At 41.8% G+C, this 16,967-nt stretch overlaps 1 protein-coding gene across 1 annotated transcript in view; it reads right to left on the reverse strand.

The window, feature by feature from the left end:
• WRN (WRN RecQ like helicase) overlaps positions 1 to 16,967 on the reverse strand; it is a 104,694-nt gene that overhangs the window by 48,185 nt on the left and 39,542 nt on the right. The window contains exons 17-19 of the mRNA XM_040994217.1: positions 13,778 to 13,884; positions 2,037 to 2,224; positions 106 to 280 (exon numbers count right to left, since the gene is read on the reverse strand). Coding sequence (XP_040850151.1) covers positions 106 to 280; positions 2,037 to 2,224; positions 13,778 to 13,884 — 470 coding nt within the window. The remainder of the gene's footprint in view (positions 1 to 105; positions 281 to 2,036; positions 2,225 to 13,777; positions 13,885 to 16,967) is intronic.

Below are 16,967 nucleotides of genomic sequence, written 5' to 3' on the forward strand. Positions count from 1 at the left end.
TGTACTTGACACAAAGACATTACTCAATAAAGACTTGGCAAATAAATATTTAAGAAAGGTATTTCTACCATGGGGGAAGGCAGTAACGATGATCAAGCCTCACACCTGAATTTCGTCTCTCATGAAACTATGGTGAACTTCTTTCCTCTTTTTATTGCTCATGCCTGCATGGTATGTTTCACAGGCTATATTCAGTTTCTGAAGCTCAGTTGTGACTTGTTCTGTCATTTTCCTGGAAGGACAGTAGATGATGGTTGGACCTTCAAATTCCCAGTCACAACTACAGAAAAAAAAAAAAAAGAATGAAATTACACACACATGTATTAGACATACACTTCAGATCAGTTTATTAAATTTACCCTTTTTACTCTCTAATGGTAAGACTAAAAGGGGAAAGTGTGTGTGCATATATATTTATACCCATATCAGGTTTAAGCTCTGGCTGTGCTCCAGATTCCAGCTTACAGCTTCCTGGGAATGCAGAACCCGGGAGGCAACCTGGGCCTGTGGGTCTCTGCCATTCACGTGGCAGACCCAGACAGAGGTCCAGCCTGCTGACTTCAGCTTGGTGCAGCCCCTGCTGCCACAGGCATTTGGCAAATGAATCAAGGGATGAAGACTCAATCTGAGCATCCCTGTCATTTGGCTTTTCAAATAAGTAAAACTACATAACTAAGCCTTTTAACACATATATCCTAAGATGTAGTAATAGACATTTTTTCTGATTGTATTCCCTAAAACAAGAATTGATTTTGTCAATAATTCCATAATTCTGTTAACTGTTATGTTCAATACTATGTACTGTCTTTGTCTTAAAAATCTGCAGCTGACGTTTTTCAGTTTAAGACTGAGAATTTGCGTGATTTAGCATCTACTGATGGTAAATTATTATTATGAGAACACTTACTAAAACTAAGTTTTGTTGGAAAAAAAGACAAGATCTATTGTGTAGTTCTGAGAGAGCTTCAGGTATGGCATCTAGATAAACTGAACTGTGCTCTTTATTCATAGAAATCTGAGACAATAAATCGATAAATGTAGTTAAAAAAAAAAAAGAATTAATGTTTGTCTTCAAAAACAGACCTCTTCAGGTCTGGCGCTGTAGCCTACCAGCTAAAGCCCTTGTCTTGCACACACCAGGATCCCATATGGGCGTCAGCTCTAATCCCAGCAGCTCCACTTCCCATCCAGCTGCCTGTTTGTGGCCCAGAAAAGCAGTCGGGAAAGCTTTGGGACCCTGCACCCACGTGGGAGACCTGGAAGAGGCTCCAGGCTCCTTACTTTGGATCAGCTTAGCTCTGGCTGTTGAGGCCGCCTGGGGAGTGAATCATCAGACGGAAGATATTCCTCTCTGTTTCTCCTCTTCTCTGTTTATCTGACATTCCAATAAAGCTTAAAAAAAAAAAACTTAAAAAGCATAGACCTTTTTGGGTCCAGTGGCGTGGCCTAGCAGCTAAAGTCCTCGCATTGAATGCGCTGGGATCCCATATGGGTGCCAGTTCTAATCCTGGCAGCTTCACTTCCCATCCAGCTCCCTGCTTGTGGCCTGGGAAAGCAGTTGAAGTCAGCCCAAAGCTTTGGGACCCTGCACCCATGTGGGATACCCAGAAGAAGTTCCTGGTTCCCAGCTTCGGATCGGTATAGCATCGGCCATTGCACTCACTTGGGGAGTGAATCAACAGATGGAAGACCTTCCTCTCTGTCTCTCCTCCTCTCTGTATATCTGACTTTCTGACTTTCCAATAAATAAAGAAATCTTTAAAAAAAAAAAATAGACCTTTTTCTCAGTCATCAAATTGATTACACTGACATCACATCTGACTTGAACCACAGCTGGACACAATTTGAAATATGCTCACAAGCACTAGAAGGAAATAGTAAAAAAAAAAAAAAAGTGTTTTATATATGTGTGTGTGTGTGTGTGTGTGTGTGTGTGTGTGTGTGTGTGAGAGAGAGAGAGAGAGAGAGAGAGAATAATTAAAATACCTTTCCTAAAAAGAAGACAGTTTCAAATTCTTCAATCTTTAAATCCTTACCTGGTCTTTTGCACAAGAAACTGCTTTAGGTCCTGAAGGATATTCCCTGTTTTTTGCCCAACTTCTAAATACAGGTTTGGTCGATCAAAACTCGTACAGGTAATCTGAGGATTGTTCAGTCTTAAGCAACGTACAATGTCTTCCCGGACTGAAGAACTTGCAGTAGCAGTAAGTGCAACAATTGGAACCTAAATGTAGTAACAATGATTTTGTCAAAAGGAGAGGGCTCATTAATCCCCAACACTGCTAAGACAATTACAAGAGGTAATGCCAAAAAATCCAACTTTAAAATCATCCTTTTTAAAGGAAGGAAAAAAACCTTCCTACTTACTTGTTTCTCAGTCTTCTGAATAACATGTTTACCTTCTAAAGATAATGAAGACCATAAATCATTTAGATAAAACACTAACTGCACAGGGTTTCCAAATCCAATTTATGTTGTTATTGAATTAGTCTATTTGTTGACTATTTACCTCTCTGATTATTACTTTTAGCATTCATTACCTTTGCAATTGATATAAGTGGGGGTACACTATGCTTTATTTCTGATTAATAAAAATTTGCAAATTATGAATCTGCTTATGCACTAAAATTCCAACTACATAAAGCAATGTGTCTTTAAGTCTCCTTTTTGGAACATATTAGTTTGAAGCTTCGCAGATCTAAAAGCAAAGCCCCCCAGTTAGCTAGGTAACTAACTGCTCATCTTACTAGGTTAATCAGTGGTATACTATATATAAGAAATATATGTATAATTGAAAATGAATTATTAATTTATTCCATGAGTAACCAAAGCATGTTCTATTTCTGGTCTCTGAAGGAATTCCAAACTGGATTAACAAACAAAGCAAGAGGCACAGCAGGTACCAGGAAAAACATGAATATGCAATTTTTGGAAATTTCAAGGCAGCTGACAATTTAACTCCCATAAAACTAGATTTAATATTTTTTTTACCTTTTTAAATAGGGAGCTATGCTCAATTATACCATTATTTCATAACCAAGAGGAAAAAGGGACTATCCCACAGTCCTTAAATTATCAGATGTTCTATGTCCAGTAACATGATTTTCCCTTTTCTTAATAAATTCATTTTGTTGTTGATGATGCTTACATAGTTGAGAGGGATGCATGCCCATGTGGACCACCAATTAGGGTGGGGAGGGTACAGAAATGGGGAAAAGTAGATGAGACAACTGCCTTCAATCTACTTTTTTCTTCTGATATCTGGGGAAAGTGGAAAGAGAAAAGGAGAGGGCTGCTCCCAGCAACCCAACTGCATTAGTACCCAGGAATGAGGGACGGCCATCCGTTGTCATCCCCGGGTCCCCGATGTGGAGCATGTTCCAAGGATCCTGCATAAGTGGCTCTGATAGTTCTGAGATGCTGGTGGTTTTGCTGCTCCAAGGTTAAGGAAATCCTTTCAAAGTCTATTTACCTACATAGTGTACTTTAGAGTTTCCCTTTGCTCAGATACTTGTTCAGGAGGGCTGTCTAATTTGTTCTGCACTCCATGGTACTAGACATCCTTTGCAGGCCTCAATGAACTGATTGTCATGTCCCCCTTGAGCATCTGGGCATGCCATCCACTACACAGGCCTCAGCAACCGTAGAGACCCAGTTCTGACATATGCATTTCACAGTTAGCCCACAGGTCCTCCACTGGATTTTCACCTCCAGTGATCCAGTTTGGGGCTAGAGTGTAGGGGAGGAAATTTTGCCATAGGTGAACCCAGAACTGGCTCTGTATGTGCCAACCAGTGTGGAGTTCAGGTTAGCCCATCACACAAATCAACTTACACACACACTAGTAGTTGCAGTTACCAGGTCAGTTTTGTCCCCAGCTCCATCTCATATACACACCAGTGCATGATGCAGCTCATACTAACCCTGCCCACCACACACTCTGCCCTCATATAAACCAGCAGCAACTGCAGTCTAGCCAGAGTGACCCCTGATAGCCTCCACCAAGCCCACCACTAGCCCTGGATCCTATACATGGTGGTATGTGTACAGCAGACTGGTCCAGTCTGTCCTACATCCCATTCAGCTCTAGTACACACCAATGAGAACTGGAGACTAGCTCAACCCAAATGACTCAACCATTCAGCCAGGCCTGCCCCCAGCCCTGGCTCTCATGCTCACCAGTGGGAGTTGCAACCCATCAGAGAGGTACCCACAGTTTTCCTACTGGGCCTACTCCCAGCCCCAAAGCTTGCACTTTCCAGGTGGTTCTATGAACTAGTCTGACAGGACTTTCTCCCAGTCCTAGAACTTGTCAGTTGATGCTGTGGCAAAGCCCAACCAACCTGCATTTACTCTGGATCATGGATGCACCACTGAATAGGGTCACTTAGCCCAGTCTGGCTCTTCTCCTAATCCAGTTCACATGCAGGCCAAGCCGGGGTGGGCCTGGTCCAAGTTCTCATTCTCACCAGCAGGAGCAATGGCCCACCAAGGGCCCTGCTGTGCTTGCCCCTGATCATGGGTCTTTCATGTGCTGATGGAAGCTGTAGCCCAGACTGTCATGGCTTGCCTCCCCTCGGAATCCAGCTGTGGATGCTGCAGCCTGGCTCATCCTGGCCTGCCCTCAGTTTCAGCTCATGCTGGCAGGCCCAGGGTCCAGCTACGCCCCAAGTCTGGTCCTAATGTGAATTCGTTAGTGTTGCGGTCCCATCCAGCTCATTCTGCACCCTGTCCTAATTCTCAGATCTGCCAGTGTTGCTATGAGCTGATCCAGTCTGGCCCACCCCCATACCTGACCCACATATGTGTCGGCTGCTACTGTAACCTGACTTGGTTACAGTTGCTCCCAATCTTGGCTCTTGAGCTCACCTGGAGAAACTGCATCCTGACATAGGAGTTCCCCAAAACTCCTCTATCAGGTCATGTCCCAGTCACAGATTTTGCACACACCAGTGGCTTCTTGGCCTAGCCTGACCTGACTCACCTCCCATTCTAGCAGGAACAGTGCCCTTGCCCAACCGGACCACACCTAGTTCGGCTCTTACTGTTGGATGCTATAGCCCAGCCACACCTGGTACTCACCCAGACATAGTTCTTGCATGAGCTAGTGCAGAGAACTAGCTCAGCTGTCCTATACCTACCCTGGCTCTTGTGAGTACCTGTGGGTCCTAGTACCTAGCTCCATCTGGCACACCCCAGATGCAGTCCAAATTCATGTCAAGGGATGCTGAAATAATCTCCAGCTCAGTTTGCCATCCCCATTCCAGTTCTTGCATTCACCAGAGGGAACCGCAGCCAAACTGGGACATCCCCGTAGCTCGCCAACCAAGCTCACACCCAACCACATCTCACACAAGCCAGTGGCTCCTCCAACGCAGCACAGCATTACCCATCATCCAGCCTAGCCTGACTTGGCCCGTCGCAACTCTTCACTGGTGGGTGCTGCAGCCTAGCCCTGCCCAGCCTGCCCCCTCCCTGACTCTCATGCAAACCAGTAAGTATGATAGCCTAGCCTACCTTGGCATCGCCCACACCCACTTCTGGCTCCCATACATGCCAGTGTGCTGTGGTTTGGTCTGGCCCTGCCCATTCCATCCCCTACATAGCTAACTCACACACCTGCCAACAAGTGAAGCAGCCCTTCCCGACCTCACCAACACCCAGGCCTGATTCATGTGCTCACCAGAGACAGAATACCAGAGGGATTCTCCAAGTTCCCTGACCAGGCCCACTCCCAGACCCAGAAGCCACATGTGTCAGCGAGTGCTAGGTCTTACATGGCACAGTTTGCCCCAGTGTCAGCCTTTGTGTGTGCTGGCAGATGTTGCAGTCTCACCTGCCCTACACCCTATTATTGGGTGCACCTGTGGGTACTGCAGACTGGACCAGTCAGGCCTGTTCCCAACCCTAGTACAAATGAGTATTGATGAGTTCCATGGTCATTAAGGCTTACCCCACCACCATCCCAACTCTCAAGCTAACCAACTGGTATGGCAGTCCTACAAAGTTGAGCCCACAAATCCCCAAGAGAAACTGCTCTTAGACCTAGTTCTCTCATGAGCTGGTTAGTATCATGGCCTAGACTTACATGGTCCACACCATGCCCCATCACTCACTAGCAGTTACTGTGATCAAGCCCTACCAGGCAGGCTCCCCCAGCCATGGTTTTTATATGCACTGGTAGATGGTGGTTGATATCAACAAACCCAGCTCAGGTTTCCCATTTGGGCAAGTGTATTGATTCAGCCGTAAAAGATTCATTAGTTTCCCTTCTCTAAACTATGCAGTTTCAGACCCCTCATTTACCCACACACAGGTTGTCAGAATGCTCCAGAAGTCACCCCTCACTTGTCATGTTCTCCCTCAGCAGTGCTCCCTCCCATGTATCTCCAGACCTGCTTCCCTGAGCAATCCTCAGCTTCCCAAGCATGCAGAACCCCAGGCTCAGTCTTCCAGCACTGTGCCATGCCAGGCTGGGGTCCTGCCTGCTTACCCAGAACCCATACACACTCACACACAGGTCCGCAGGCCCTTGTCTGCTGGCATGCTAGCATCTGCCCCTCACATATCTTTTGAAAAAAAAAAAAAAAGGAGAATAGGCAACCATGCTGACACACTGATATAGTTAACACAAATCTGGCATTAACCAGGCCCAGAATGCCCACCAACTATTGGCTGCTTTTCTCACAGCAGTATAACACTTGCTTATATACAAAGCAACCTAAGCCACTGCCTATTTCTGGGGAGCATAATTTTCTTAAAAATATTATTTTGGGGGCCGGCGCGGTGGCGCAGTGGTTTAAGGTCCTCGCCTTGCATGCCCGGGATCCCATATGGGTGCCGGTTCTATCCCAGAGGCCCCGCTTCCCTTCTAGCTCCCTGCCTGTGGCCCAGGAAGGCAGTCGAGGACGGCCCAAAGCTTTGGGACCCTGCACCCACGTGGGAGACCCGGAAGAGGCCCCTGGCTTCACATTGGCATAGTATCGGTTGTTGCGCTCACTTGGGGAGTGAATCATGGGACGGAGGATCTTCCTCTCTGTCTCTCCTCTCTGTATATCTGCCTTTCCAATAAAAAAATAATAATAAAAATAAATCTTTTAAAAAAACATTGCTTTGATCCATTACAGATACAAGAAACAACATCCTTATTAAACAGCTCTTCAGAGATACTTACACTGACCTCACAAAGTAGCTTAAGCAGTTATGTTGTATGTGAGTCAAAACTTACAATTTGTTAATTTTCAAATACATACAGATTTTTACTCAAAATTAAAATAAGATGCAATTCAATAAAAATATCAACTACTTTAACAATATTACTTTACTAAATCAAAAATTATCTCAAAATTCATAAAAAATCATTTAAATTTGGAAGAAATTTTTCAGATGAAAACAGATTAAAACCAATGGGACAAGGTAATTGATATAACTTTTGTATTCTATATCATATTACGTAACTATTTAACAGGTAATTCCAAAATGAATTCTATTGATTTTTGGGTTATAGACTGTTCTCTAAATATAGAATGTCAGAAAACAACTTCTCTGCTCAAATCTAAATATAGATATAAGGGCATTTCAAAGTTTGTGGAAAGTTGAATTAAAATGTTTACTTTGATTCTGAAAATGTTGAAATACGTGTACAGTTTTTTCATTTTTAAATAATATGTGTTTTAATCAACTATGTAAGGATTATCAAAATTAAAAATAATACGTATTTTCCATGAACTTTTCGATTACTTCTCATGTCTGTGAAAATATCTGCAGGTCTATAGGACAATATAGAGCTGAGACTTACGCCAGTTTAAGAATGAGAAATTCTTTGGGGTTGCTATTGTGGCACAACAGGTTGGTTCCTGCTGCATCCCACATTAGCACTGCTTCAAGTCCCAGCTGCTCTGCTTCCAATCTGGTTCCTTGCTAATATACCTAGGGAAGCAGCAAAAGATAACCCAAGTACTTGGGCCCCTGCCACACACTTGGGAGATCTTGATGGAATTCTGGGTTCTTGGCTCCAGTCCACCCCAGCCCCTTATAGTCATTTGGGAAATAAAATGGTGGACAGAAAACCTCTCTCCGCCTCTCCATCTACACTGTAACTCTGCCTTTCAAAAAATAAGATTTTTTCTAAAAACTAAGAAATTATATGCATATTTTTCATCCTCAAAACAAAACATTTGCATCATGAAATAATCAAGTAACTTACACACACACAAATAAAATACATGTTTAACTGTATTTTCAGGTAAAGATGGACATTTTCAGGTTTAAACTGAAAAAAAAAGAGGGATGGGTTTGTTTCTAAGCAATAATATATGAATGAACAGGTAATGTATTTCTGAAAATAAGGAACTATTTGTGAAGCATGGTACATCTTCAAGTTAACAGAAAAAACATGCAAAATACCAATAGTCACTTAAAAATAAACACTGACTTGGAATTAGATGTCTTAAGTTCAAACCCTATCTTTGCCACATATCGCATGCAAACTATGAGTTGTTTAACTCTGTATGCTTCACTTTCATCATCCTTAAAAAGTCCATGGTATCAGCACAATTTTCACCACAATTTTCACAACAAATGAGAGAAAACATATGAAGTGCCAAATATAATGCATGTAAGACATATGGTAAGGACTGAAAAAGTTTCAACTGTTGCAAACACTGTTCTAACAGCTAAGGAGAATTCCTATTCTGGAGAACTCCAGAAACACGGGTATTCCTCCTGGATTCGCCATTGACCTTGGAATGGGCTCACATTTGTTCACGAGAGAGAGAGAGAGAGACAGATTGAGAGAGAGAGAGATGGCGAGGTTTATCTGATCTGTTAGATACTTCCAATATAAAAATACTCATTTTGCTACCAGAAATTTGCTTTATCTGTAGCCTGCTCACAGACAAAATGACTAGAAAGTCAGGCCTAAGCTTTCAACATTTTATAGTCAGTTAAGTATGCTACCCTACAAGTAGAAAACAGAAGTACCAGAAATTTGTTAAAATTAACAAAGCATTAAACTGTCTATCACTTCAGAAATAACTAGAACATTTTGCCTTAGAAGTTTGTGGTACTTTTCATCTTAAATTTTTGTAAGCAAGTTGTACCTTAAAAATAAATCACCACACACACACACACACACAATTAAAACAGTTAGATAACGAGAAGGGTAATCATACATCCTTCCCAGCTTATACTTGTATTCACAGCATAATTACTAACCATCTGAACCCTTAACTCTCAAAGGCAAACTGATTTGGATGACAAACTATACTCCCACCTAGTTATATCAAGCTCTGAATGTATGAAAAGTATTTGTGAAGTTGACAAGTCTTGCTGTTTTAGAGGCATTCCATTTTGCTAAAACAAGAAACAAAACAGATTCGCTTCTGACTTTAAAAATTTAGAAGATTCTACTCACTCATTTCAACAGCCTAACACCCACACCTAGAGAGAACTAGAACTATTCCATCTGCCTCGAATTTGGGTCATGATGCTAATTGTAACTGCACTACACCACAGCCCACACACGTTTCATTCCTTCCTTTCACTCACTACAAGCAGCTACTAGTGCACTATGCATTGAGGGTCATGACAGGCATCGCGGAGATAGTAAACGGAAAGAACCGAGTCTCACAGATATTGCAGGGACTCTTGTTTGAATTTTTTTTTTTGGAATTTTAAGACTGGTTTGGAGGCTTCTGTTGAGCTGGTCTTTCTCAAGACTAAATCTGACTACTCCCTTCCAAATGAGGATCTTGGCACCAATGGTCCAGGGACTTCTTTGCTGATTTTCAACTTACTACAAACAACATGGTGTGAAGCACTGCAGGTTTGCATGAGTTGCCTGAGTGCAACAAGCAGATGAAAAAAACACACCCAAAGCAGTGAGGAAAATGAAATGCTGCTGCCACCAGGTGGCATCTCTCACCACCCAGCTTTAATAAAGAGGGTCCTAGAAACCACAGGAGCCACTGCTTCCCCAACAGCCTGCCTGGGGACTCAACGGAAGGAATATGCTTTATCTAATCATCCCCAAGAAATGAAAATGATCCAACGACATCTACTGTCAGATATAATAAAAAATTTAGTTCAACCTGAAAATTGTTTAAGAGCTGCATAAAATATTTAAAACTCCTTTAACACAATCCTTTTAGAATCAAAGGCCTAGGAAAGGATTACAAAAAATAATCTCCCCAGTCACCAAAAGCTGATTTCAGACAATTGTACATGAATGGAATCAGGCTTCCAATTGACTGTGTCAGGCAGCTTTCCATAGCAACCCCTGGTCTCTTTACCATGTGTGCTGTTGATAGTATTCTTTCTACATTGTTTGTGCCACCACAAAGGTAATATATTATCTGGTGCTTTGACTTGCTTTTACAGATATCGATTAAACAATCCTAATCTGAAAATTCAAAATCTTTCAAAATTCCAAGTTTTGGGACACCAAATACAATGCTACAAGTGGGGATTTCCATATCGCATGAAAAATGTTTCATGAATTAAACTGTTAAAAGTATGCACTACCTTCACATGATATGTGTAAAATGTATATGAAACAAATGAATTCCATGCTTAGTCTTGGGTTCAATGCTCAAGATACCCCAACTATGTATTCTCAAATATTCTAAAACCCAATGAGTACTGGCAAGGATGAAAAGGAACCAGATTGTTCATACATCGCTGGTAGGAATACTAATTGGTATAGCCACTCTAGAAGACAGCTTGGCAGTTCCATAAAAAACTAAATATGCATTTATCATAAGACCCAGCACCTGCATTCATGGGCATTTATTCTTAAAAAGATCTGAAAAAAAATTAAATTTGAAATACTTCTGATCTGAAGCATTTCAAATAAGGGAAATTTAAGCAGCATGAGTCTGAACTCCTCTACAGGAATATAAACTACTGGAGGCAAAAACTCTGTTTTTATCCCTTTTTGGAATAAACGCTTTGCCTATTTGGCATTTGTCTGTTGGAGACTGTCATACCAAATTTCACCTGTTCAAAACTGACTTCTTTTGTTTTTCAGAGATTTTATTTTTATTGGAAAGGCAGATTTAGAGACAAGAGAGACTGAGAGAAAGATCCTTTGTCGAACGGCTCACTCCCCAAATGGTCACAACAGCAGGAGCTGAGTCAATCTAAAGACAGAAACCAGGAGCTTTTCCTAGGTCTCCCACAAAGGTGCAGGGTCCCAAGGCTTTGGGCTGTCCTCTGCTGTTCTTTCACTCTACAAGTAGGGAGCTGGATGGGAAGTGGGGCAGCCAGGACACAAACCGGCACCAAATGGGATTCTGGCACTTGCAAGGTGAGGATTTAACCACTGAGCCATGGCACAGGCCCTGAAACTGACTTCTTGACAGTTCTCCCCTAGACTTGCTCAGTCTCTGCTGTCTTGTTTTGACAACTCCACCCTTCTGATCACTAGTCCTCGATTTTCTTGATCTCTTCTTTTTTTCTCATATCCTTCACTACACATGGAAACAGTAAGGAGATATCATAAAGGTTTTGTAACACAGAATCTAATCATTTCTTCCTTGCTCCCTGCCACCAGGGATCCCAGTCATCTAGACTGCTACAGCACCTTGTTGCCTGCATGCTTCTCCTTCATTACTCTATCTCAACACAGCATCCATAATGACACTAACAGAAAAAAAAATCCCATAGGTTTTCACCATTTCATTCTTAACATCCACAAATCAACATTACCATATCTTCTAAGCTTCCTGAGATTTGGTGTTACATTTCCTCATTGCCTTCTGCCTGCACTCTTTTTCTTTTTTTTTAAAGATTTATTTTTATTGGAAAGTCAGATATTCACAGAGGAGGAGAGTCAGAGGGGAAGATCCTCCATCCGCTGATTCACTCTCCAAGTGGCCGCAATGGCCGAAGCTGCACCAATGAAGCCAGGAGCCAGGAGCCTCTTCCAGGTCTCCCACATGGGTGCAGAGTCCCAAGGCTTTGGGCCAGCCTTGACTGCTTTCCCAGGCCACAAGCAGAGAGCTGGATGGGAAGTAGAGCCACAGGGATATGCACTGGTGCCATATAGGATCCTAGCACATGCAAAGCGAGGACTTTTAGCCACTAGGCTACCTCACTGGGCCCCTGCCTCCACTCTTTGCCTCCTTAATCCCCAGGTCTCAGCAACCCTGCCCTCCCTGGCATCCCGCTGCCTCAAGGCTCTGCTTCTACCATTCCATGTACCTAACACTTTTCTCTAGGACAACTCATACGATTTGTTCCCTTACATCTGTTAGATCTCTGCTGAAATATTCCTTTCTCATTTAGTGCTTTGAGATATTAATCATTCCTCCACAACACTTATGCCTTTGTAGCTTTTTCTAATACCATGGTATTACTATTTAACTTACTACATTTTGTCTATTGTTTGTGAGTTCCCACTAGATTATTCCCTGTGGGGAGGATTTTTTGACTGTCTGTTTTATCAATCTAGAATAGTAACTGGTTCACAATACATGCAAATCAATAATTGGTAAATGAATAAACAAACTTGGATGACAAAGCTGGAAATCAGAGAACTGGTAGAGCTAGGTCATTAAATACCTACATTGTGCCACATTTAGGTCGGTTTGGGGATTACGTTGGATTTCGGAATATTTGCATACACACAGTGTTATTTCTTGTAGGTGGGACTCTAGCCTAAACAAAAATTTATTTAGGTAGGGGTCCAGCACAGTAGCCGAGTGGCTAAAGTTCTCCCATTGCATGTACAGGGATACCATATGGGTACCGCTTCATGTCCTGGCAGCCTCACTTCCCACCCAGCTCCCTGCTTGTGGCCTGGGAAAGCAGTTGAGGACTGCTCAAAGCCTTGGGACCCTGCAGTCACATGGGAGACCCAGAGGAAGTTCCTGGCTCCTGGTTTTGGATCAGCTCAGCTCCGGCCATTGCAGGAATGGGGTGTGAATCAACAGACAAAATATCTTCCTATCTATCTCTCCTCCTCTGTATATCTGCCTTTCTTTTTTTTTTTTTTTTTTTTAAGATTTATTTATTTTTATTGGAAAAGTAGATATACCGAGAGGAGAAAAGACAGAGTGGAAGATCTTCCATCCGACGACTCACTTCCCAAGTGGCCACAACAGCTGGTGCTATGCTGATCTGAAGCCAGAAGCCAGGAGCTCTTCTTCCAGGTCTCCCACACGGGTGCAGGGTTCCAAGGCTTTGAGCCGTCCTCAACTGCTTTCCCAGGCCACAAGCAGGGAGGTGGATGGGAAACAGGGCCACCAGGATTAGAACCGGCGACCATATGGGATCCTGGCACATGCAAGGCGAGGACTTTAACCACTATGCTATCGTGCCAGGCCCTATATCTGCCTTTCTAATAAATAAATCTTTTTTAAAAATTCATTTATGTATTATATATATCTTATACACAAAGCTTGGAGATAATTTTATATTTTGAACAACTTTAGGAATGAAACAAATTAAAAACATGGACTACATAGAATTTGGTATTATTTGCAGTTTCCCACATCTAGTATGGAATACACTCAAGGATCACGGGTACTGCTATATTTATTACCTGGTCCTCTCAAAAAAAAAAGGTAGGCCAAGCTTTGTGCTATAGTATTCCTCAATAAAGTATATACCAATTTTAGAAGGAAGCCATGCTTAACAATTTGTTTTAAAAAAAATCTTTCCCCTGCTTTGCCATCCAACTCCTCCAAGTCTTCAGTTTTCTGGCCCTTCCCCAAACCTGGATGCTCCCCTTGGTAGAAAAACCATTTCAAACATCAGACTTGGCAACACTTACCAGCGGGAGTGCTCCCTTTAGGGAGCCCAAGCTCCGGAAGGAACTTCTAAAATCATGCCCCCACTCAGAAATACAGTGGGCCTCATCCACAGCAATGAGCGTGATGCCTCAAGAGAAAACATGCCAACACAAAGGTAAAATACAAAAGGAAAAACCTTACCTAAACAATTTCCCATTTAGCATAGATAAGTATTAGAAAAAGAATAAATTCAACTCATATATAGCCAATGTTAAATATAGTTGGTTGATATAAAAATGTAAACATAAATAATATCATTCAACAACAAAAACTATTATTGATAACAAAGACAGGCAAATGACATGGATAAATATGTAAACCTTAAAAGAGGAATATTTACATATTAATTACAGCAACATGCTGATTGCATTTTCACTTTCATCTTTGTTCCTCAGAGAAATGAACTGCTTAATATTACTTTATCCTTAGAACTCTAACTCGTGAATAATCTGTAACAACAATGTTGTATTAAAAGGAATTGTTCCCTATCTCCTTGCTAATGCCTTCAATTTCATCCACCAGCTTAACTATTAAAGGAGTCAGAAAGAGCCAGTACATTTAGCCTGAGGTTTAAGTTCAGGCACATGATTGACCACATTGCTCAGTCCACAGGATGACACCCACATTTTCTAATGTGAAACAGGATGGGAGGAACTCAATCTCATTAGCTACACAGTAGGAAAGGAGCCTAGTTTGTCCTCTCTTCCCCTTTGCAACAAATACACACACTGACACAGGATCGAGAATGTGTAGTAACACATTTCAGAGAAGTGTTTGATTGAATACCATCCATTAAACCACTATTACCTTCCATTAAAACGTCTTAAAACATTCGAAAGTAATGATAGCAATACTTGTACCTCAATTACCACATTAATACTTAAGACCAATTTTTTTTCCCTTCAATCAGGATGACCATTACTTGATACTTATCTGAGAATTAATGCTTTGCCACTAGTGGGTACGATGAAAAACTCCAAATATGCTTGGAGTTCTGCGTGCAAACAGAATCTGGCTCTTACTGCGCAATTTACCTTGGGCAAGTTACTTAATGCTTTCTGAGTCTCAGTCATCCAAACTGTAATGTGTATAATATTAGTACCTAACAATTCTAACTGACTAAGTATTACATCACATCATTTACATAATGATAAGATAGGGCCTGGCAACAACAACAAAAAGCACTCAAAAAAAAACCGCTCAATTAAAAAAATACATCATTATGGTTATGGCTATTAAATGCCAACCACAACCCAAACACTTGTCTAGGAATAAAAATAGTTAATCAAATAAAATCCACAACCTTGAGGAGTTTACAATTCTCAACAAAGAGGAGACAGACAAGCAAGCAATTACAACTCATCGAGCTTAGTAGCTGGGAGAGTCTTAAGAAAGCACAGAGCAGGAAGAAAGGAAAAAAACCTACCTCGTAGGAGCAAAGTAAGCTGACAGAAGCAAAATTCCCTTGGTTACCAACTAGGGCCTGGGGCAAAGTTAGTGTTACTACTGGACTCATTTTGCTTAAGAACTAAAGGATTCTGATTTTAAACTAAACTGGTAAAGACCAAGATGATGGTCCTCCTGTGTTTTAAAACTTTCCTTATTATTATTATTACAAGTCTTAGTTACAGATTTGACAACCTGCCTCAACAACAACAACAAAAAAAGTCTATTTTGTTTGAAAGCCAGTGTTAGAGAAGGAAAGAGAGATCTTCCATCCACTGGTTCACTCCCTAAACAACCACAAGGGCTGAAACTGAGCTGACAGGAAGCTGGGAGCCAGGGGCCTCCTCTAGGTCTCCCAGGTGGGTGCAGGAGCAGAAGTCAAGCCATTCTCCACTGCTTCCCCAGGCCCTAATTAGGGAGTTGTATCAGAGGCAGAGCAGCCAGGACACCAACTGGCACCCATAGGGAATGCCAGCACTACAGGTGGATGCTTACCCTACTACTCCATGGCGCTTACACAATCTGTCTTTTAAAGGAGCAGAACCTGGGCCATCATGAATAGTTTCAGCAAACTTTTGCAAATGCCAACGTTCATTTTAAATGTGCAAGCTCCAATGTCTTCCCAGGCCCTATATGTATTTCATTTTGGCATACTTGTGATTCAGCTCTGATTCCTTAGTCTCCACACAAAATTATGTTTGCTGTTTCTGTTACAAATCCAGACTACTTAAACAATTTAACATTTACCTAAAACCAATAAATCTGATTAACTAAATGTCAGACTATTGAGCAAATACAACTCTGTGTATATTCATTTTTGCAAGCACTTTATAATTTCCTGCAAACAAAAGGCAAAGGAAAATACTTCAACACTAAGTTTCATTTAATTTACTCCTCTTTACTCAAACACAGAAACCAACTGAAACCACTTTCATCCAGCACAGGCACAGGAGCCCCACTGTAATGACTGCAGTGTTCACAATTAATGCATGACAAAAACAAAAGGAGAAAGTTGTAGCTACCTGGAGGAAGTACAAAACGCATAAACACTTAAGCTAGTTATTCATTTAACACCGTTACATAAACAAAGTAGTCATAACTAACATGGAACAAAACAAAAAAGAAAAACAAGTTTTTAACTACCAAAAAAGGTGGCATCAGCTTTTGACTAACTCTTCTATTTATAGTTTCTAGAAAATAAGGCTCTCATGGAAATAGCATAGGCTTTTTTTTTTCTTTGTTTTTTTTTCTTTGTTTTTTTTTTTTTTTTACTTGAAAGGCAATTACAGAGAGACACCTTCCACCTGCTGGGTCACCACCAAGACGGCTGCCAGGACTGGGCCAAGCCAAAGCCTCAAGCCAGGAGCTGCATCAGGGTCTCCTACATACACACACAGCCCCAAATATGCGAGTCGTCTTCAGTGAGCTGCCTTTCCAGGTCTTTTCGAGCAGGGAGGCAGAGTGGAAGTGAACAGCCTGAACTCAAACTGGTGCCCATATAGGATGCTGGTGCTGCAGGCAGTGGTTTAAAGTGTTGCACCACAATTGTGGCCCTGGGGTTTTTAATTTATTTGTAATCAATTATATTTACTAATGGTAACTAAGCAAAGGCATGGCTTTCCAAACCTGGGTACACATCAGAATCCTCGTGAAAGACTATAAATGCCAAGCCCTACTCCTGTTAAATCAGGTTTCAAGGTCCGAGGCTGGCTTCCTACATCAAAT

The sequence above is a fragment of the Ochotona curzoniae genome, unplaced genomic scaffold, assembly GCF_017591425.1.
Source record: "Ochotona curzoniae isolate NIBS_2020 unplaced genomic scaffold, NIBS_Ocur_1.0 contig_899, whole genome shotgun sequence".
NCBI lineage: Eukaryota > Metazoa > Chordata > Mammalia > Lagomorpha > Ochotonidae > Ochotona > Ochotona curzoniae.